The sequence below is a fragment of the Lycium ferocissimum genome, chromosome 5, assembly GCF_029784015.1.
Source record: "Lycium ferocissimum isolate CSIRO_LF1 chromosome 5, AGI_CSIRO_Lferr_CH_V1, whole genome shotgun sequence".
NCBI classification, from domain to species: Eukaryota; Viridiplantae; Streptophyta; class Magnoliopsida; order Solanales; family Solanaceae; genus Lycium; species Lycium ferocissimum.
In genome coordinates, this window is record NC_081346.1 from 2,481,506 (window position 1) to 2,503,600 (window position 22,095).

At 37.1% G+C, this 22,095-nt stretch overlaps 1 protein-coding gene across 5 annotated transcripts; it reads left to right on the forward strand.

The window, feature by feature from the left end:
* Positions 1-4,482: 4,482 nt before the first annotated feature.
* On the forward strand, positions 4,483-20,580 carry LOC132055395 (MMS19 nucleotide excision repair protein homolog). Of its 5 annotated transcripts, XR_009414567.1 has the most exons (22): positions 4,483-4,677; positions 4,842-4,904; positions 4,984-5,038; positions 6,284-6,381; positions 6,889-7,047; positions 7,139-7,198; positions 8,041-8,229; positions 8,778-8,831; positions 10,964-11,050; positions 11,146-11,851; positions 11,946-12,325; positions 12,736-12,809; positions 13,196-13,301; positions 13,430-14,283; positions 15,131-15,206; positions 15,304-15,415; positions 16,695-16,771; positions 18,839-18,922; positions 19,474-19,553; positions 19,651-19,719; positions 19,978-20,032; positions 20,120-20,580. XR_009414567.1 is itself a non-coding variant. In XM_059447194.1 (21 exons), the coding sequence occupies exons 1-20, from the start codon at positions 4,597-4,599 to the stop codon at positions 19,682-19,684; spliced, it is 3,429 nt and encodes a 1,142-aa protein (XP_059303177.1). In that variant the 5' UTR covers positions 4,483-4,596; the 3' UTR covers positions 19,685-19,719; positions 19,978-20,580. The 5 variants fall into 5 exon arrangements, 3 of the variants coding, with proteins under 3 accessions (XP_059303177.1, XP_059303178.1, XP_059303179.1); XR_009414566.1 differs by having other exon boundaries at positions 19,651-19,735; positions 19,978-20,580; XM_059447194.1 differs by having other exon boundaries at positions 19,978-20,580.
* Positions 20,581-22,095: the final 1,515 nt, after the last annotated feature.

Consider the following 22,095-nt stretch of genomic DNA (forward strand, 5'->3'; position numbering starts at 1 on the left):
GAAATATTATAGAGTTGTATAGTTTCCTCCTTCCTAGAAAGGGCATCAGCTACAATGTTCTTCTTACCCTTCTTGTAATCTATGGTGTAGTCATACCCAAGGAGTTTGACTAACCACTTTTGTTGACTAGGTGTGGTGATTCTTTGCTCCAACAAATATTTGAGACTATGGTGGTCAGTTTTGACCACAAAATGCCTACCAAGCAGGTAGGGTCTCCATTTTTGCACTGCTGAAACTAGTGCAAGTGCTCCCTCTCATAAACTGAAAGGACCTTATTTTTGTCACATAATCCTTGACTAAAGAAAGCAATTGGTCTATTTTCTTATGCCAAGCTCTTATACCCCCACCTGATGCATCAGTCTCAACTACAAAGTCTTTGGAGAAATCAGGCAAAGCAAGGACTGGTGATTTTGACATAGAAAATTTCAACCCGCAAATGTAATGTTAGCATCAACCAATTCAAGAGAAGTTACTTTATTCAACAAGTCATGTAAGGATCTTGCAAGGTTGCCATATCCCTTGATAAATCTTCTATAGTAACCAGCTAGGCCAAAGAATCCTCTCAACCCCTTGATGGTTGTTGGTTGAGGCTAGTTGAGTACATCATCAATCTTGTGAGGATCAATATCTACTCTTTGTCTAGAAATGACATGCCCCAAGTAATCAATCTGTGTCACTCCAAAAGCACATTTGCTTTGTTTGACAAATAACACATGGTCTCTCAGAATCTGGAAAGTTGTCTTCAAATGAGTCACATGTTCATGCATTGTAGAACTGTACACTAGTATATCATCAAAGAACACCAAAATAAATTTCCTAAGATGAGTATGGAAAGTATGGTTCATGAGGCTCTGAAATGTAGATGGTGCATTGGTTAGCTCAAATGGCATCACTAAGAACTCATAGTGGTCATGATCAGTTCTAAATGCAGTATTAGGAATGTCAGGTTCAAACATCTTGATCTGGTGATAGCCAGACCTTAAATCCGACTTAGAAAAATACCTTGATCCATGTAACTCATCTAGCAGTTTTTTAATAACAGGAATTGGGAATTTGTCTTTGATTATGTGATTATTCAATTCTCTATAATCCACATACATCCTCCAAGTCCCATCTTTTCTCGACTGCTGTCAGGAGAAGGATAAAAGGACCGTTGCTGTGTCTAATCACTCCCGAGCTTAGCATCTCATCCACCATCTTTTCAATCTCATCTTTTTGAATGGTGGGATACCTATATGGCCTGATATTAATGGGAGAGGTTCCTTCTTTCAAAATGATCTTGTGATCATGTGATCTGGAAGGTGGCAACTCTTTTAGCACTTCAAACAAGTCCTTGTACTCTTGCAAAATTGACTGCACTCATTCATCCACCTCTGATTCTTATGCTACTTCCAATGAGAATAAGCTGCCATTTCCTTCTGAGTTCCCTTCATTAAACATTCCCGCAGAGACCATACAAAGTTCAGCTGGTCTTGCTAGTAGTTTAGCCATGCCAGCTTGTGGAATCACCTTAGCTGAGGAGGGTTGCATTCCCCTAAAAAAATACCTTCTTACCCAAGAACTGAATTCCATTTTGAGTTTCTGAAAGTTACACATAACATCTTCCAAAGAAATCAACCATTGAATACCTAACACCGTGTTGCAACCACCAATAGGCATTATTAACATATCAGATTCAAAAGTGACGCCTTGCATCTTTCAGTTAAGATTCTTACAGACACAGTTACTTTGGATTTTCTTGCCATCAGCCATAGACACATCAAAATGAAAGATAGTAGTCAACAAACACCCTAGTTTCTTTTCAGTGTTGAAGTCTAAAAAATTGTGGGTGCTACAGTGCCTATCAGGACATGAATAACTTTCCCTTTAACAGACACAGTAACTCTCATAGTTCTAAAATCATGAACTCCATTCACGGTAATGGACTCCATTAGCTACGAGGTAGAATTGCACCTCACACCGCCCCCTAAACCTTGACCTATCATAGTCAAGAATTCAGCGGCATCAACCATTACATTTTCATTAATTTCCTCAGTTATCTCATTACATTATTCCACTTTCATAGAAAAGAGTTGCTTTGTTTCGCACACATGTATAAAAAGGCATTTCTCATCACAAATCTAAAGCACAACCCTTTACTCCTCCTTTTATCCATTCTCTGTCAGTTTACTGGGGATTTCCGTAGTGACGTAAGTTCAGTGGATATTAGTGGATTGTTGTGGTTTGGAAAATGTGGGATTATTTCTGGGTGGTGGATTAGAATTTTGTGAGAAAGGAGAGGAATCGGTGGTTAGAAAATTTTAAGTAGGATTTAGAATCGGGTAGCAGCCGGGTAATATGGAAAATTTATTTTTGTACGTATGGTTTCTTCTTCTGGATCTTTTAACAAACTCATAGCTTTAGCTAAGGTTCTAGGGCCAAGCATCTTGACAGTTAATCCAATATCAGGTTTTAACCCCCTAATAAAGCAACTAACCACATACTCATCTTACAAATCTACCCCAATTAACAGTTCATCAAAGATATCCACATAGTCTTGGACAGAATTTACCTGTTTAAGTTCTTTTAAATCCCCCATTGGATCATCAAACAATTCAGATCCAAATCTGAAGTACAAACATCTAACATACTCACCCCATCTAGGCTAATCTCTTGTCAACCTTGCTTCATGTAAGCTCGATGCCATTGCAAAGGTTTTCCTTCCAACCTCAGGATTTACCTTCACTTTTGGAGTTATCTGGGTTTCTTCAACATCAAAGAATTGTTCACACTTGTACAACTAATCTCTCAATCCAGTACCATCAAAACTAGAAAATTGCAACTGATAGTTTCAAATGAACTGGGGATTTTTCACAACGCTCTCATTACCTCTAACTCTTTCCTCTTCAGGTGCACCATTTGCCTTCAAATCCACATGAGGAGCAGGTCCTTTTGTAGGGTTCAGATTTCCCAACAATAATATTTTTATTTCATCCATAGCTTGAGCCATCTTAGTATCGACTGAGTTCTGCATTTCTGCAACTGAATTTACCACCCCTTCCAGGGAACCCTTCAAGGAGTCGACCTTTCTCCTCAACTCTTGCATTCTAGTATTAGGATCACCTATGATTTAGGTCAGAGAATCGTGTGCTTTGTTACTAATGGTATAGGTCCAGTATTTACCAACAAAAATAGAAGAAAATTGAGCTTGCCTAAAGAACAAATATGAAGAATTGCTCTTGAACAAATTTACTCGAGTAACAATTTAGAAGGAGAAAGAAGAGTTTATTGATCTTTTATATTCAACTTGGATGATTACAATCAATGAATAACAACTACTGGCGATGTGGGAATTTGGGATTTTTTTGGGTGGGGGGGGGGGGAATCTATTTCCAAAAGTTAGTTATCAACTAACTTGACAGACTAGTCTAACTAATTCCTCGGTCACGTGCCCGACATGTGACTACTAACTAATTGCTTATTAACTGGAATTAACTAGAAAATGAAAATGTAGATAAAAAATGGAAATGTATTACAATAGGGTCGTATCAATTAATTAATTATCACTCATGATCTTTTTCAAACAATACAATGCCAACAATTCCCCTTAGGTAAGGGGGGTGGAAGTCCACACCCAACTTTTCGATGACAAAGCTACCTATGCATTACCTTGTATTGAGGAGTAATTTTTGTAAAAATATTAAGCAACATGTGTCTAAAAAAGCTTGATGAAATGAAACTTTTATATTTATACAATAATCTTAAATGAAAATCAATTTCAGTATACTTAATTATTTTTGTTAAAGAATTACCTTTTCGTATTTTGAGAAATATCTGATTGTCGCGTGAAGAAGGAAATGAAGAGCATAAGCCACTACGAGTTCATCCAAACAATTGTTTCTTTAGCTTAGTTTTCACTTGCATTGTGTTTTCTAAAGTCAAGAGCTCACATGAATGTTTGTCAATCAAAAAACACATATCTTACAACAACATTATATATTTATCATTTACTTTTTTCATGAAAAAAGGTACCAAATACACCAGAGGAAAAAAAAAAAATGAGAGGAGAGAAATCTAAATTGGGTGAGCATGAATTTTTCAAATTGGAAGTTTTTTTTTTTTTCGTCCAAGAAAGAGTTTTGAGATTCGAAAACTCTGGTTGGTGGACTTGGGCAAGTACTTTGCCAATTCAGTTTTATTTTGTTGTTGTTGTAATGTAATATTGAGAGCTTGATTTTAAGCTTTTAGATATGATTTTTTTAATAAATTTTTAATGCAGCACGTATAATTTCTTCTCATCTTTTCTAGTTTTGGTGGACAAAGTTATTATACTTGTTGCTCGTGAGAGGTGAAATTTATCACGTGCGATTACTCGAGAAACGCACAAGCTAGTTTGAACGCCATGATTATTATAAAACAACAATTATTTATTGGAATTATAGGCCAAAAAACATTTTGTTGTTCCCAATTTTTTTTTTTATAACACGTTTCTGCCCGCGTACTTAGTAACAGTCCGACAGTTTTGTCCACCGCTCCACTCGAAACCTCAAAAACCCTCGCCCCTACCTTAAACCCCCTGAATTCTTTGTCCTTAGAAATCCTCTTCTCAAGACTATTATGTCTTCTGGCACTCCTACTATTCAGTATGTCACTCACATTGAGTCCTATGTCAGCTCTTCCACCTCTCCCGCACAACAGGTACAATATATGGCAATTTAATAAGTCAATTCAAGTTTGCAACTATCTAATTTCAAATTCTTGCATCAACCATATTGATTTGAGTATAAAATAAGAAAATTTGGTTGGTTCGTTTTTCCCTTTAATTATTGCATTCATGTTTTTTTAATGATTCGTGTTTGCAGGCTGCAAGCATTGATGCAATTGCTCTTCTTTTGAAGAATGACCTCTTAAGTTTAGAAGCCTTGGTGGGTTAATATTTGTTTTGTATGCAATTGGTTAACTTATTATTTTGCCAAGCTAAAATTTTGTGGTTGATACACATAGGTTAGAGAGATGGAGATGTATTTGACTACTACAGATAGTAGCATTCGCTCAAGAGGTACCCTTTCCTTTTTTCTTGATATAAGTAACTCATCTTTTAGTTATTGTTACTAGTTTTGATAATTGAAGGAAATTAGAAAAACTCAATTGGCTCCTTAGAAGTGCTATTTCACTTTGGAAGGCAAGGAAATTCATCCCCAATTCACAATGCAAATGTTGGTATGATATTGGGATTGATTTGATAATTTTAGGGTTGTTGCTGTAATTTTTGCTTTTTTTTTTTTTGGGGGGTTGGGGTGGGGGGTGGGGGTGGGGGAGGGGTAAATTATCCATTGAACTGTGTTTCTCATTATTGTTTGAGTGTGGGGGCAGCACTGAGACACCAAAGAGGGAGAAGGAAGATTTTGGAGTGAATAGAGTTTGAGCATTTTAATGTAGACTAGTTATTCATCTTCACATTTTTCTGCACCCATTTTTTATGCCAGTGTCTGGATAGGGTTTTACCATATACTTTTTTGGTATGTAGAGAAATTTTATTATAAAGAGCAATTGAGGATAGAGAAAATGAGATACTGGCCAAACCGATAAATCTGTTAGGAACTTATTGCGCCTGTTGATTTGTTATCTACTGTGAAAAATCTGAAATCCTTGTTTAGCCACGTGGAGACTTAAGTAGACAGACATTATGTGTTGCAAATTTGTTTTATGAAACTCAATTTGTTGAAAAACATCAGAGATGCCGATTAGCGATTCTGTTGAGGCATAGTAAATATTCATTATTGCCTATTGGTTCCCAGAAACGTTATGTGTATGTAAATATGTCATGAGTAGTAGTGGCAGTAATGTGTAGTTTTGCATGTCCATGGTATTTTTCCCGTTGTTGTCTGTGGCTTGCTTGAGGTGTGTTTTAACCTTATTGCTAAGGTGCAAACCAAGATGAGGGGTTTGTCTTGCTTAGGGGCACGAAGGTTTTCGTCTATCACCCACAGTGTCTGTTTTGAAAGTACTGAACAATAACTATTTAACTTTGTTATAAATTTTCTCAATCCATTGTTCCCATGATTGTTGTTTGTGTTTATAGTTATTAATCTTGAATTTCATTTGCATTTTTTTATTTTTTTCGTTTGCGCCCTTTGCAATAAAACCTGTTGCTTATTTGCGCTTTATGTTGAAAGCTCCACCAGATCTAGACACTTTTTCGCTATTTTCCTCTGATAATACCGTTATTTTCTCTGTAATTTACATTTTACCCTTCCTTCTGTTCCTACATTTACTCTATGCTACATAACCTTTGCTCTTCCAGGTATCCTCTTACTTGGAGAACTATTGATGCGACTAGTATCGAAGCCGTTGGGGGATACCGCAATAAGCAGCTTGATAGAATTCTTCACAGAGAGGCTGGTGAGCAAGCATTCTAGGATCAGGAGTTTGCCTTAGCAAGAAAAAGTGCTTTTTTCATGCAATTTTTTTGTCTGTAATTAAATGTGGTCTGTTAAACTTTTTTCCTCTGTATAGCTTTAACACCTTTACGATATTTGCTTTCTACAAAACAATTATCATTAAAACAAGATACGAGCTATTGCTCTTATCTGCATGTTGTGCCTCGTATCTGTCTCAAGTTAGTTCATTACTGGTGAACTACTGTTCTCAGAATAGGAACTTATGATGAAAAAGTTTCTCTTATTGCTGAACTAAAATCTTAAAGCTTAATCTTATGAAATGAAAGCTCAACTGTGAAGCACTCTTAAGCTTCTAATAGGAATATATCGTATTGTTATACTAGTGTGTCCAGCAATTTGGAAAAATTCAATCGCTGTGCGCACCGTGTATCTTTACCTTTTTATATGTCTGTTTTTTAATTGGTTATCATCTGAGTTCTCTGAATAAATGATACTGTACTTGTATCAGGCAGACTGGAAAGCGTTGCATGGTGCCCTTGTCGGTTGTTTGGCTCTACTAAGGAGGAAAAAAGATACTGGTATGATCAATAAGAGTCAAGCAAAGGCTGTTGCAGAGTCTTATCTTAAAAATCTGCAGGTTCAGTCCTTGGGGCTGCAAGACAGGAAGGTATAGTGATTGTACACAGATAAATAAACTATTCTTTATACGCTGTTGGAAGTATCTTCAGCTCGGGGAATTTACTGTCTAATTCTTGCAGCTTTGCCTTCAAATATTGGAATGCCTGTTGGATCGCTATCGGGATGCACTTTTTTCACTGGTAATAGCTTTTAATTCATTTTTTTTAATTAGGTAAAGGTTTATTGACTAAGTCCAAGAAGGTACCAAGAGTTACAAAAGACTGCTGGGATCATCCATTCAGTCAATTGCAACATCTCCCCAGTTTTTAATTCCTTTCAGTTAACAGTATTTGATCTTTGTGATAATTATAGCATGGTTTACTGTATGGCTATCTTCAGTAATTTTAAGTAACCAACAAAACAATATAATTTAAACTACTAGCTCTCGGTATACCCTTTTTTTTTTTTGGGATAAAGCAAGAGAGTTCATTAATACTACTCCAAGATGATGTTTTCTTTAGGTGTAACTCTTTACACCAAAATACTAAAGAAACAAAAGAAAATTATAACATTCCCCATTTGCCTAAGCCTTGGTGAGCAGAGTTATCCTAATTTGCTCTCCGGAGGTAGCATGTACCTGGTGAAATAGTCAAGATGCGCGTAAGTTGGCCAACCATCATTAAAAAAAAAAAAAAAAAAAAATTTTGAAATTCAATGTCTTATACATATTTGTTTCTAGCTCTAGCTACTTTAGTTTTCTGTCACCCTTTTAAAGACAATTTCTTGAATTCGTGATTAAGCTAAGGGGCCTTATAACAGTATGATTTGAAAGGATTGCAGAAACATGCAGTCCTGTAGATATGTGGTGCTAATATGTTATACCAAACTTATGTAGTAATCTCCAACATCCCATTCTGTTGTTATTTTGAGTATGATATCTAGTTTCTGCTTTACAAGCCTATTACTCCCTTCCACCTATGTATTTATTTGCTTTAGGGTCCTTTACATGTTTAATTTTAATCTTTGGATTGTGGCCACCTAGGGTGATGATCTCGTTTATGGAATCTGTGAAGCTATTGATGGTGAAAAGGATCCACAGTGCTTGATGCTCTTATTTCATATAGTTGAACTGCTGGCGCAATTATTTCCTGAACCTTCTGGTCCATTGGCGAATTATGCAGGGGATTTGTTTGACTTTTTGGGATGTTACTTTCCTATCCATTTTACCCATGTGAGATTATTGAATTATAATGCCTATCTGCTTTTTATTTGTGTTTTTTTTCTTTATTTAGGAAATATTTATCTGACTATGTTAGTTTGCCTCAACATTTAGTGAAGATAATTTTACTACATCCCCCTGGAAAGCTATAGTCCCAAGTATGATTTGGTAATTCAATAAAAAATACTTGATACTGCTATCTTGTCTGAAATCAATGAGAAACTCCTTTTATATCTTGTAGTATACGTTATTTATTCTCTTTGGAGTTGATGATACCATTCAAAAACAATGTGTCTGGTGATTGAGACTCCATTTATATTTTGTAGTATACCGTAATTATTTTCTTCGGGGGTTACTGATACCATTCAAGAATAATTTTCATGCATTTGAAGGGGAAGTATAAACATTAGACTTATGAGAAGGTAGCTAATTAATCATGTCCTATAAACTAAAATCTTGTTATTTATCATTCATAAGTGGTTCATAGTCATTATTGTTCTCCCACCACGCTTTTTTGAACTTCACAAATTTTCATTTGTCTTATTCTTTGGAATATCCAGCCTAAGAGTGATGATGTTGATGTAAAGAAGGGGGAACTCTCAAGGGCCCTAATGGTATGCCAATTCTTATAGTGCTTTCATTGAAACCTTTTCTAAAGTGTCTGTTATAATTGATGTTATGCTTTGTATCTTCATACTAAAAGCACTAACAAGTCCATCCATTTATGGATCAGATGATCAAGGAGTTTGTTCTGAAATTCACATAGGATCCCCCAAGGTCCCAAATGATCGACTGTCCTGCGAACACTAGACATGAATTTGTGAATCTCAAGAAAATGTAGATATTAATATGCTGGTTGAGTTGCATCACTTTGGTTAACATATTAATTTTCTAGTTGTGGGGTATCAATTGTTTTCTTCTAGTTGTGGTTTAGTTTTAAAACAGCTGGTACTTTTGTCTAGTTGAGAAGAGAGTTCTCTTCTTGCAACTTTTCTGCAAGAGGTTGGCAGCATAGTGTTTGCAGCTCAGTTCTGGGGAAGACTCAGATATGGTCCACAATATGTGTACTAATATATAGTGATCTGATATGTCTTTATCGCTGAAGTGGCATTTATAGAGATATATGTATGTGCAATGAACACAAAAAAATGAACTTATGCATGTGCAATGAGTCGCTTTCCCCCCCTCCACCAGAGGGGGTTGCTCAGGTAGTAAGCACCCTTCACCTCCAACCTTAATGTTGTGGGTTCGAGTCACCAAGGGAGCGAAAAGGGGGAAGCTCCTAGGGAGTGGTATAAAAAAATAAATGAAGTCTTAAAGAATTTAACTGAGCAATGTATGTATGCATTGAAGCTTACAACTTCGGTAGATCTTAGCATTGCTACTTACTTTGGGTTGTCTTAATTTTTTATTTACTCCATGTGACGTGGCATAGGATAGAGCTGTAAGAATTTCTGTTTCTTTCGATGCCGATTGAGAGTTGACTGTAGATGCTGATATATGGTTCTCTTCCCTAGGGTGCTTCCACTGGAGGTGTATCCTTTAGTGTCTGGATGATAATATTCTCTTTCATTCAGGGAATATGGCGGGTTAATAATAATATTGGTACTTTGTCCCCAAAAAGTGGAAGAATGTTATTTGAATATTGAGATGGTTTCCATTTAAAAATTAACGTGTTAACAAATTGATCAGCAAGGTCTTAAATTTAGAATCTTTCCATCCTCTCCTAACTTTCTGGACGGGCACAACCTGGCCCATCAACTGTTGGGCAGGCGTTTCATGCTAGTCCAAGACTTTGCAGTTATCCATTGGTTGAGAGGATTTAGTTGGGTTAATAGTTGGAACCTGGATCTTTTAACGTTTGGGCGTTTCAGTTTTCTTTACCACTATCCGTCTTTATTGTATTTGCTTTAAGCTTTTAGGTAGCTGAAGGAATTAAGGGATGTGTGATTTCCGTAGCGAAGTTCTTCATTAGGTTGGGAGAAACTCCCTATAAAGTAAGGAGATTATTTGCAAGCCTAGGATGTGGGTATTGCCTGGGTAATATGATAAAACTCATTTATATATGGACGATCTGATTGTCTTTTTACATCAAAATCTTTTTTTCTTTGGAAAACATCCGCTGCAATAATATCGTGGACTTGTTGTCTCTGGATTTTCTTACTTTGCTCTTTATTGGCCCAGAGACTACGTTGATGAATGCTGCTTATTACTGATACAATTGGAGTTTGGACCAATTCTTAGTAGGTGTAGGTTCTTGAAATTGAACCAACGCGATATGTTGTCCAATGCGGTAAATTGTCTCCATGTGTCCTATAGGTCACGGGTTTGAGCCGTGGAAGTAGACACTGATGCTTGCATTAGGATAGGCTGTCTACATCAAAACCCTTGGGTGCGGCCCTTCCCCAGACCCTGCTAATGTGGGATGCTTTGTGCACCGGGCTGCCTTTTTTTGGTATATGCTTTCCAATGTTAAACTGAAGGGCCTATTCCCATACATAGGAAATCTTAAATGATGAACTAATCATGTATGGTGCCATAATTCGATCGAATGTGTTCATCTAGAAAGCCAATAAAATTAATGTGCTATTCGCATTCACATTCTTGTTGTTGTCTTTTCATTTTTACTCCGATTATATTCAATTAGTATTATTAGATACTTCAATTTTGGAGCTTTCTCCTTCCAGTTCCTTTACCAAGTTATTTGTTTTTAATTGGATTCTAACGTACTTTTGCTGTTTTCTAGCTGGCATTTGCTTCGACACCACTTTTTGAACCCACAGCCATTCCATTACTTCTTGAAAAACTGTCTTCTTCTCTGCCGTCAGCAAAGGTTAATTCCAATTATTGCAATTTGTTCTATGTTACTATTGTTTGGGTTGATAATGTCTTAATTTTTAAATACTTTCATGGATTCTTGTGCGACAGGTGGAATCTTTTAAGTACCTTAGCTACTGCACGTTGAAATATGGAGGAGATAGAATGGAAAAATACACAGGATCCCTTTGGTCTGCATTAAAAGATGCAATATTTACTAATCCACAATCCACTTTATCAGTGGATTCCGATCCAGTAGATGGATTAGGTTTTCATGAGAGTGAAATTATGACACAGGCCCTTGAACTTCTTCAGGTGCTTGTTCGTCAGCATAATGCTTCATTCTTGAGTTTGATTCTGGGTGATGGGGACATAAGCACATTTCTGAACTCCTTTTCCCAGTTAGACGATTTTAATAATCTTTCTACCCAATACAAGCAGAGATTACATGCCGTTGGGCGTCTTCTTTCTGTTTGCATTAAATCTTCGGCATCTTCCTGCAATAAAGTTTTTGAAAGTTTCTTTCCTCGGTTGGTGGATGCTTTAAGGCTCTCGGTTGAAAATTCCCATGAGACTATTCATTCAGCTTTGGATGCAAACTTTAACTTTGGGGCCTTGTATCTATGCGTTGAATTCCTTGCCGCATGCAGACAGCTGGTAGTCAGCTCTCATAAAGTCACTTCAGCTTCTGATCTATCTCGTGACTCTTGGTGCCAGATACTTCGTAGTTTCTGCACATCATTATGCAATGTTTTCTTTTGTCTCATTCGCACAAGTTCTTCTGAAAGTACTTGGAATGCTTATGTTTATGCAGCAGGTAAGTACTTCTTTTTGACAAAAGAATATGTTCTGCTAAGTGTAAGTTTATTGCTTTTGACTAAAGTCGTTCCCTTTTTGTGCTCAATTTTTAGTTAAAGGTTTGGAGATCTTGGCTACATTTCCTGGAAGCTTTATTTCAGTGTCAAAGCTCATGTATGAGAATATCTTGCTGACTTTGACGTCAATCATTGAATCTGATTTCAACAAGAAGTTTCTATGGAAGGCAGCACTGAAAGCATTAGTGGAGATCAACTTGTTTGTCAATAAGTATCATGAGGATGAGAAGGCAGCTAGCTTTAACACTATTGTCAGGCGAAAGATTGTTTCTCTGATTTCTTCTGATGACTTAAATATGCCTCAATCACTCAAACTGGAGGCCATTTTTGATATTGGAGTGACTGGGAAAAGTTTCATGCTTAGTGCTGTGAGCGAATTGGAGAAAACTATATCTGCCAGCTTGTCTGAGATTTTTGTACGTACTATTTGAAACCTCGAGGCCGTTACTAACTTACCACATGTGTCGTCTGTTTAATTTAAGCCTTCCTGTTACTGGAAATGTCATGTCCTTCCTGGTGTCGTTCTTAAGTCAAGTTTGCTAGTCTGCTGCTTCCAGCCATCTGCGTCCTACTTATAACACTTTGGCTTTTTTAGTACATATCTAGGTGTATGTTCCCATGAACTCCTGCTGCAATTGACTAAACTACTTTTCTCTCTCTCTGGCATCTTTAGTACACATGTAGGTGTAAGCTCCCATGACCTCCTGCTGAAAATGACTAAACTAGAAATGGAGAACCTTGCTCTTGAGCGCATCCCCCCTTTCAACTCTGTTTCCTTTTACTAGCATCTTGTTTATATTAACAGAACAGCTTTCTCTTGTTGCAGGTCTGTGGAGATCGGCGGTTAGCTGAATTGACAGCTGGGCTTTTGGAATGTTATTCCAATAAGGTACTTCCATGGTACGAGCTCAATCTCTACAATCTCCTGTTTAATAGCTTTCCATTCTACTCCTTTTTGTTCAAGCTAATTCTCCGTATTGCATTCTCTATTGTGATTCATCCTAGTATGGCTGGCCAGTGCTCCCTGTTGATTTTTCTCATGTTGATACTTGATGCAACCCAGATTCACATTGGTTCACTAGCTTGCTTTTCCACTTATGCTCCCTTAAACGAAAATATTAAAAGAATGGGTTAATGATGAAGTACAAAGGGAAAGGGAGGTCTAAAAGTACACAGTATTTAGCTGTTCTTTTCTCGTGAACCAATGAGTTAAATAGCTTGATATTTCTGGGTTTTGCAATGTTCTCGAGCTAAGGTCTGACCTGTATGTTTTGGTTGCCTCTCAGGTTCCATTGCAATGGAGGTGTAGATGAAGTCTCTTTGAATCTTGCGATTAATATTTTCTCTAAAATGGAAAAAAGCACATCTTTGAGTCTAGGAGCAAAGGGAAAGGTAAGCATAACATATATTTTTGTCCGTTTTCTTCAGGCGTCTTCTATTTCAAGAAATATTTGGCTCATCTGATTTTCCCATAAGCTTGATGAGAAATGTGCTTAAAAGTATACTATAATTTACCTTAGGAACTTCTGGATGCAACAATGGCTGCAATGAAGCAATCTGTGGCAGGCTGTTCAGTGGAAAGCCAGGAAAAGGTTCTTCAGAAAGCTTTTGATGTGATGGCAACAAGCTCCTTTTTCGTTTCAAAAGATTTGATTCTAGGAACCGATCTCTTTAACAAGAAAACTCAACTTGGTCAGACTTTTGAGGGTTTGTCATGTAGAGACGAATGGATTACTTCACTCTTCACGTCAGTTGTAATTGCGTTGCGTCCTCAAACTCGGATACCAAATATAAGACTGTTATTACAGTTGCTGGCGACGACTCTCCTTGAAGGTCATATTCCCTCAGCTCAGGCCCTGGGTTCTTTGGTTAACAAACTTCCTCTAAATATATCAGAAGACTGCAGTCTCGAAAAAGTTATTGACACGTTGTTCAAGAATGTAATGTGGTGCAACATTAGTATTGGGAAAGAGGGCAATGATGGTGGTGCGGTTGATATGAGTAACCTGAAACTAAGTAGTCTGAATATTCATGCTGTTGTTGGATTAGCATGGATAGGGAAAGGTTTGCTTATGCGGGGTCATGAGAAGCTAAAAGACGTGACTATGACTTTCTTGAATTGCTTAGTTTCAAATGGAGATTATGGAAATTTGCTACCTTTTAATGATCAAATGAAAGATCGCGCTGAGCAGAAAGTGCTTTGTCTCAGAAAATCAGCTGCAGATGCATTTCATATTCTTATGAATGATTCTGATGCTTGTTTGAACAGAAATTATCATGCAAGCATTCGCCCACTCTATAAACAACGGTTTTTCAACATTATGATGCCTATGTTCTTATCTGCATTAGTAAAATGTGATTCATCCACTACAAGGTATGTATCAAATATCAATATAGTTGTGAAGTTCTATTGTTCTATATGTGGAGCTTCACACTCTCATTTTCTATCTGGTTATGATAGAAACTATAATCTGCTGGTTCTTGGTTTCATGATGAAACATTCAGAAGCCTAAGAATGGCAATAGATGTTAAGAAGCTTTTATCATCTTGGTAAAAGTTTCTTAATTAATTTCTACTACCTTGTTTAAAGAAAAGTTATTTTTAGTTAATTTTAATGCGATTCTCTTCAATAACACTGAAGACTAGCTGCTATCTTCTACAAAGTAATGTACTAAGTTAAAAGGCAAGTTCTGCAGAAGAAAGGGGCATGCGGCGCGATATATAATAGGCGTAAAGCCCCCTCCCCTGGGGGTGGGGGGTGGGGTTGTCTTCTCATCTATGAAATTACAATGCTAATCTGAAAAAGAAAGAAAAAAAAGGATTAAAATACGAAGCTTGCCCATCTTGCATGTCCCATTTTGTTTCCTATGTTCCGTGAGATCTTCATTTGCCTAAATACTTGTGTTCTAATCGTATAAGGGTTGTTTCATGTGGATTTTCAAAGTTCAATAAGCCTTATTGAATCTGTCAGAGCATACATGAATCGCCGTAACATATGTTTCCAAAGTTCTGTTGCCATCCCTAGATAAAACAAGTAATTTTTTTGTTGGAATATTAATTAGCTACACTGTTTTTGCTGATTAAAGATTGAACGGGAGGACTTCGATCTTAAAAGTGCTCATTGTAATGAGTTGAATTTAACTGCTGTGGATCTGATCTAATGTTAAGCTGGCTTGCCTGTTTCACGTCCTCTTTTTAAGTTAATCGACCCGCGATTTCAGGTGTTTTCTCTATCAAGCTTTTGTACACCTGGTATCTGAAACTCCTCTTGCTGCTGTTGTTGGTGACGCCAAAAAAGTGAGTGAGTAGTGCAATGACCACAACTAGTTGATTCTTATATTGTTGATGGTCAGGCCTGAAGTTAATTGCTTATGATATTTATCCTTGTATACAGGTCGTTCCTGTACTTATGGATTGCTTTCTTATATTGAGCAAGGATGTCTCTCATAAGGAGATAATTTATAGTGCCTTAATAGTTCTCTCTGGAATATTAACGGATAAAAATGGTAAAGAGTGTTTGCTTATCTCTCTGAGAATTTCTTTTAGTTCTGATAAGTTCATTGCTGTAGCATGTGCAAACAATTTGCTTATTGACCACCATCTGTTAAGGATTTGCATATTTACTGTATATTTTATATTTGTAATTGTTCATCTTCAAGGTTGCACAAAGAAGTTAAAGACATAGGCAATTAGCTTTTGGATGTTGCTTGAAATCTAGAAGAGCTTCACTGGCTGCCAATTTTGTACTTGCTTAAGATTTTTATTTGTGATGCTAGATGTAAGTGGCATATCTGAACACCAGAGGGACCCTCCACCCGGACAGCAAGGTTATGTCAAAAAAAAAAAAAAAAAAAAAATAAAAATAAAAAAACTAGAGGTATCCTCCAGATACACCGGTCTGAAGGTGTATATAAGAAAGGGTCCTCAATCCAGAGTTCAGATTTCAGGCTCTTACGTGTCAAAAGTTGTATGGTGCCAGTGGTAAGAGGGAGACATTTGGCCCAGCAATTAAGAGGACACGAGGACTCTAAAAAATGGCCGTTGCCTTTCCTGGGATTCATTCCAACCATTAAGCAACCGCAACATAATACAACAGGCTTTATATTAATTCCAATGATGCCCCTGGACGGTAAGCATGTTGATGAAAAGCTGTGCGCTATTTGCTCTTTTAAGTAGTAGTAACTTCCTGGAGAAAACTGGAAAGACATATTAGTTTCACTACAGAAGTCTGGAGAACCTGTAGTGTAATTGAGCTTCCCAAACCCAAAGTGCGAGCAAAAAGTTCTTTACTAAATCGTAACAAATTACACGTGTCTTTATCCAACTTAAGGTTAATCAGGTTATTTGGAGAAGTAGGGAGGGAATGTTGCTCCTCTAGCATTTATATGGGTCACTTGGAGAGAGAACTAAGGGAGCTCTTTTTTTGTTTGATAGCCCTCGTATGACTATCTTAAGTAGCGAAATAGGAGAGTTTTTGAAAGTGTAGAGATGAACTAGTACAATTGAGGAATAGTCTTTTATCCGTTATTTCCTCTTGGTGCACCCATTAGATTTATTTATGTATAGAAGATTGATGTCTTTTGTCAAAAACCACATCTTTCTATAGGTTTTCTACTGTTTGGTATACTTCTTGTATACATGTGCTTTCAAACATTTTAGTAAAATTATTACTTCATACAAAAAAAAAAAAAAAAAGTTAATCAGGTTATGGTTTTCACACCTTAATGTTAAATTTTGCATTCAATGGTTCTGTCATTCATTTTTCTACTTCTTCCGTTGATGCAGGACAAGAAGCTATCGTAGAAAATGCTCCCACGGTGATCGGCAGACTTATTGAGCTCACATCCTATCCTTATATGATGGTAAAAGTTCCTTGCTATTCTTGGCTTGTCACCAGCCCCCCACCCCCCAAAAAAAAAAAAAAATTATACAAATTGAGAGCTCATGTATGCACCAAAGAGAAACAAGGAACAAGAGTTGTTCCCCATATGTACAAAACTATTCTTTGTCCCCTCATGAACAAAATTATACTTTGTCCCTGCAAAAGATTTTCTTATTTCTCGCGTCTTTGCACACAAACGCACATGAGTGCTAGTAGAGCCCTCTATCGCCCTGTGTCTTGCCCTCCGTAATCTAAAGGTTCAGCTGAAGAGTGCCTGCAGATCACATAACGTGACATTGCCTGTCTAAACCATCTGAAAAAATTTCACTGTCTACCTGACAATGTAAAGAATATTGATGGTCCATGTCTTTGTTCAAATTTTTACACACAAAATACCAAGCGGTATATGCATTTCTTGTTTTCTAAAGTTTTTAGCTCTCAACGCTCCCTTCACTGCCAACCAAGTGAAGAAACAACCCTTTCCTGGTAACATGAGAATAAAACAGATGGATATTGAGCCGATTCCTCTCTAATCAAGATTGTTATAGTAGGATTTCATTGGAAATCGCACACTACTCTCGCACCTCCAGTGGTTTCTTCTAGACCTAGTTCTGGTGAGCTTGGCCTTCTTGTAACCAATAACCATCTATTTTGATGGGTCATCATCTACTTCTGGTTGTCCACTGAAGTGATAAGTAATTTCCACAGATAAGACTAGCAATGTCGTGGGAGTGATTATTAGCCACTAAAGTTGAAAACATCCACAAGATGAGTGTCTCAAATATGCAATTGCTGAATGGATGTGTTGTCATACCAGATTAATTTATTTTTGACAAGAATATACCAGATTAATTTATTCTTTTAAATTGGTCACGAAAGATTAGATAATATAAAATATGACCACATTGTCAAAAAAAAAAAAAACATTAGAAGGTGCAAGTAGCACGCATTGAAAATAAAATAAGAGAAAGTTGGTTAAGATGGTTTGGTCATGTCCAACGTCAGCCTCCAGATACACCAGTCTGAATGTGTGAAACCATCAAGCAAATTGTTAAAAGGGGACGAGAGAGAATTCACACGGGAGGAAGTTGTCTTACAATTTCTTAGATCCATGCAAAAATTAGCAAAAGAATGAACATAATAGAAGAAAATGATCTTTATAGGCTATATCTATTAGTTGGGAATATGTTTTGTATGTTTTGGTTATGTCAGTACGTTAATTGTAGGTCCTATGCTTTCTAGGAGATTTTTAGCCTTATCATAGATTCTCATGCTGGTAGAAGATCTAGAGAATTTTACTACTTTTTATTTTGTGTAATGTTGTTGAATTTAAATGAAGAAACATGGTCAATTAGGATTCATATAGCCGAAGCCAACTTCTTCGTGGCTGAGGTGTCGTTGTTGTCATCTACTTCTGGCAAGAGATATTGTAGTACGGAAATGTGAGTCTCAATGCATACGACTTGTGTCTAAAAAAATTGATCCTACTTACCACTAAACTTTTCCGGTTCTTTCCAAAAACAAAAAGGTGGAGTGATGTTTTTTGCCCTGCAGCCTCCTTCTGGAGTCCTATATTCTTCCACAATTACCTTGTTCCATGGGGCGTGCTTTCTTTATACCGAATCTCCGTAAGAGTCTTTCACCCCAACGCTGTCCCAACTCCTTGGAGTCGTAAAAATCCTGCCTAATCTAATAAAAAGTTCTTCTGGAAGTCTTTTGATTTACATGTGAGGCTATGACCATGGCTAGTGCTTGTAACGACATAAAGCATGTGGGAATGATCGCAAGTGTAGCCTTGATTGGTTCTTCCTTTCCTCCTTTTTGACAAAACTTACTTGATCCTGTGAGTCTTGTACGCTTTCCATCCCCCAATTCCATTTTGCCTGGTCTTTGTTTTATGTGCCTAGGGATAAGCCGGGATAGGTGATGGGAAGAGCTCCTTCCTTGCAATCAAGCACCTAGCTGTTTAGTAAAATATGGTGGAGTCTTTGATGAAATCATCTTCACTCTTGTGGCCTTTCTTAATTTTGACATTACTTAAAATTAGCAGGTGATCCGAGAGACTGCAATCCAGTGCCTTGGTGCCATGTCAGAGCTGCCGCATGCGAGGATATATCCCATGAGAACACAGGTTGGTGTTTTGTCATGTGAAATGCAATCATGATTTGATATACGGCATTTTATCAGAAGATGAGTCCTGAAACACTAGATGAAGGCCTAACAATGGATTTAATAGCTTGTAATAAGTCTCTCACCGACTTGAGGGAAAACTTCCTGTCCCCTGCCTCATTGCCATCCCTACTAAACCTTACATGGGTTAAGTTACTTGTCTATTTTAATTAGCCTCTATGCCTTTGACGAGCTGCTGCTGTGCTCTGCATCCCCTTGTCCCTTCGTGAATATCTTGTATGAGTTGTCCTAGTTTGCATCCCTTAGAATCTGAGTTCTTTCATGTTCGTAAATGTATAATATGTGCATACATGATTTTCATGAATTCCTCAATATAATAACAAATGGACCTGGCATCATCAAGTATGATAGTTTTGTTGATAATCTTCAAATTTGTGGGGAAGTGGCACATGTATCTGCTAGAAGGATGCGACCGCTTATTTATCATGAGTATGAGAGGTTCTTGTTTTCTCATGAAGCCTGGATTTCCACAATGTGTCTTTCCGTATTTAGGTGTTGCAAGCTATAACCAAAGCTCTTGATGATCCAAAGAGGGTTGTTCGTCTAGAGGCAGTCAAATGTCGGCTAGCTTGGTAAGAGATTATAGATCCATTATTCTTTACATCAATTATATACACATTAACGAGTTGAAACCTTATACATAATTTTGGGGTTTTTGTTAATTTGTAGGGCTTCAATGGCATCAAGGAGTATTCACTTCTAAAAGCACGCAGCAGGCGTCCTTGCAAGCCTGGTTGGGTAATATCTTTACCATGTTTGTCATCGATATTAACCTCAACTCCTTAATGTAGAAGTATTAGGCACACTGTTGCATGAATATGACGTGAGAAAATTTAATACTTTAGATGGCTGAGACTTTTGATCCACATCTACTATACAGTTTCTAAAGTTTTGCATGGTAATTTAATACTTTAGATGGCTGAGACTTTTGATCCACATCTTCTATACAGTTTCTAAAGTTTTGCTTACCATGCTTGATTACTTTTGTGTTGACAGGATTGCATAGATAAGCAGGATTGCTACCACATTCATGTGTTGCATCCTTGTAGATGGTACACCCTCTTGCTTCTGCTTGTATAGTAGCTTATCGATAGGTCTACAATCAGCCCTTCTCGTTTGCTGTTTGTTTCTTGGCAAGGGGGGGCGTCAGACATGTTGTCAATGACATGGTCCTTAAATTTCAATATGAGGAAGTGGTCTCTGGAGTCTTTGACAGCTGCTCTTGTATCGAAGTTCTTTGTCACTCGGCCAGCAATCACGGTGTATACTTGTTACAAGGGATAATCCCCCTGCAGTGATCCAACATCGGAAGGGGCAGCAGTTTTATTCCACACCCCAGTGAGCGATTAAGTGGTGATGCATCAATCTTAATCCTACAATGAACATCCCCATCTCCTCTCAGTATGCAGAGAGAGCTAGCTGTAAATGAAAATTGTACTGACCTTTGTAAAGCTTCGAACTTGTGGCTACCATGGATGTCATTCCACAACTTGGAAGCCCTGCTTGAACCGTTGTAGTGGGTGGAACTGAATGCTTCAAAAACTTTGGGACATTCTACTACCATACATTGTATCCTATTGATTCAATTTCCTTCAACCATTCTTTCCGGGTACAGCTGTACTCTAGCTTTCAGAACTGAGTTGTATCAAAAAAAAAAAATACTTGGAAGATTTGATTCTAGTAGTTTAAATCATTGTGACACCACATTTTAGTACGCGATTTCTACATGATTAACAGTTGGTTGTTGTAAAAGGTTAGCGTTCAATCTCGCACTTTACACCCCCGAAAATCTTGCTTCTGCTACCAACCTTGTAAACAATCTAAAAACACAATGCAACGTTGTCGGACTTCTCTTTGATTTTTGTTCTAATGTCTCAGCCTGACTGTGGAGTATCATTACATCTTTTTGCAGGAGTCTTTAAGGGACTTAAATCTTCTATATACTATTTCGCTTAATATTTACTGTACCTCTGCCAAACTATGTAGGCATTTGGACATGCGATTTCATCTTATGAGATGAAATCAGCGTTTGGACATGCGATTTCATCTCTGATTTCATCTCATGAGATGAAATTCCAAAAAGGCATGATTTGGGATTTGAAATCATGATTTCAAAAAATATAAATGTAAAATTTGACCCATACGTTTATATTTCGTAAAAAAAGACCCATAAGTTGGTAAATATATTTACTAATCATGTTTATCAATCATTTGTATTAAATATTAATCTGCAAGTTGGTAAAATATTTTTATCAATCATGTTTACCATGTGAAAGGATTATATTAAAGAGTAGTTACATTACTATTCATGCTAAATTTTCTTTTTTATTGAACTAAAGCTTGATCAATTGATGTTGTGTTTTTTAGAAAGGCCTTCTAGTAGCGTATTAATTTTATTATGAATTATGATTTACTCGTTTGGTAAGATTGTATGAGAATTGGAGAATTTTGATGGTTTTCACAACTTGTGGGATTTTTATGTTTATAAAAAAATACTGCGACTTAAGAAATCCAAATTGCATGTCCAAACATGATTTCATCTCATGAGATGAAATCATGTCCAAACGGCTCCTAAGACTTGTAATATTAACTTAAAACGGTAATATGATCGAAAAAAGAAAGATAGGCCGATAGTTGCACACCGTTTCGACGAAGTAGTCTCCTCATCAAACGTTTATGGAAGAAGTAGTGTACTATTTACCTTGACCGGTTACATCTTCTTGGGTCAGTGGAACCCGAGTTCCATATATATGTTGTTCTATCCCCAAAGACTCGTCACAGCACAAATGAGGATTAGTGAGGAAGTGCAATGTGTATTTCCGAGTAATATCAGATTTTGCTAGAAGCACAAAGGGTTATAGCTTGTTTCACCAAGCTTCTAAATCAACTTTTTCTTGAAAAATACTTTTTAAAAAAGTGCTTTTCAAGGAAATATTTTTGGTGAAAAGTTCTTTTATGTTTGACTAATCGATTTGAAACACACTTTTGAACAGCAAAGCATTTTCTCTTCTGGAAGCTTGGGCGTTCTAGCTATTAGTCTAAAGCACAAAGCAGGCCTGATGCTAACCCAGTATCCATCCTCTTAACCCATTTCTATACACTGCCAAAACAAGC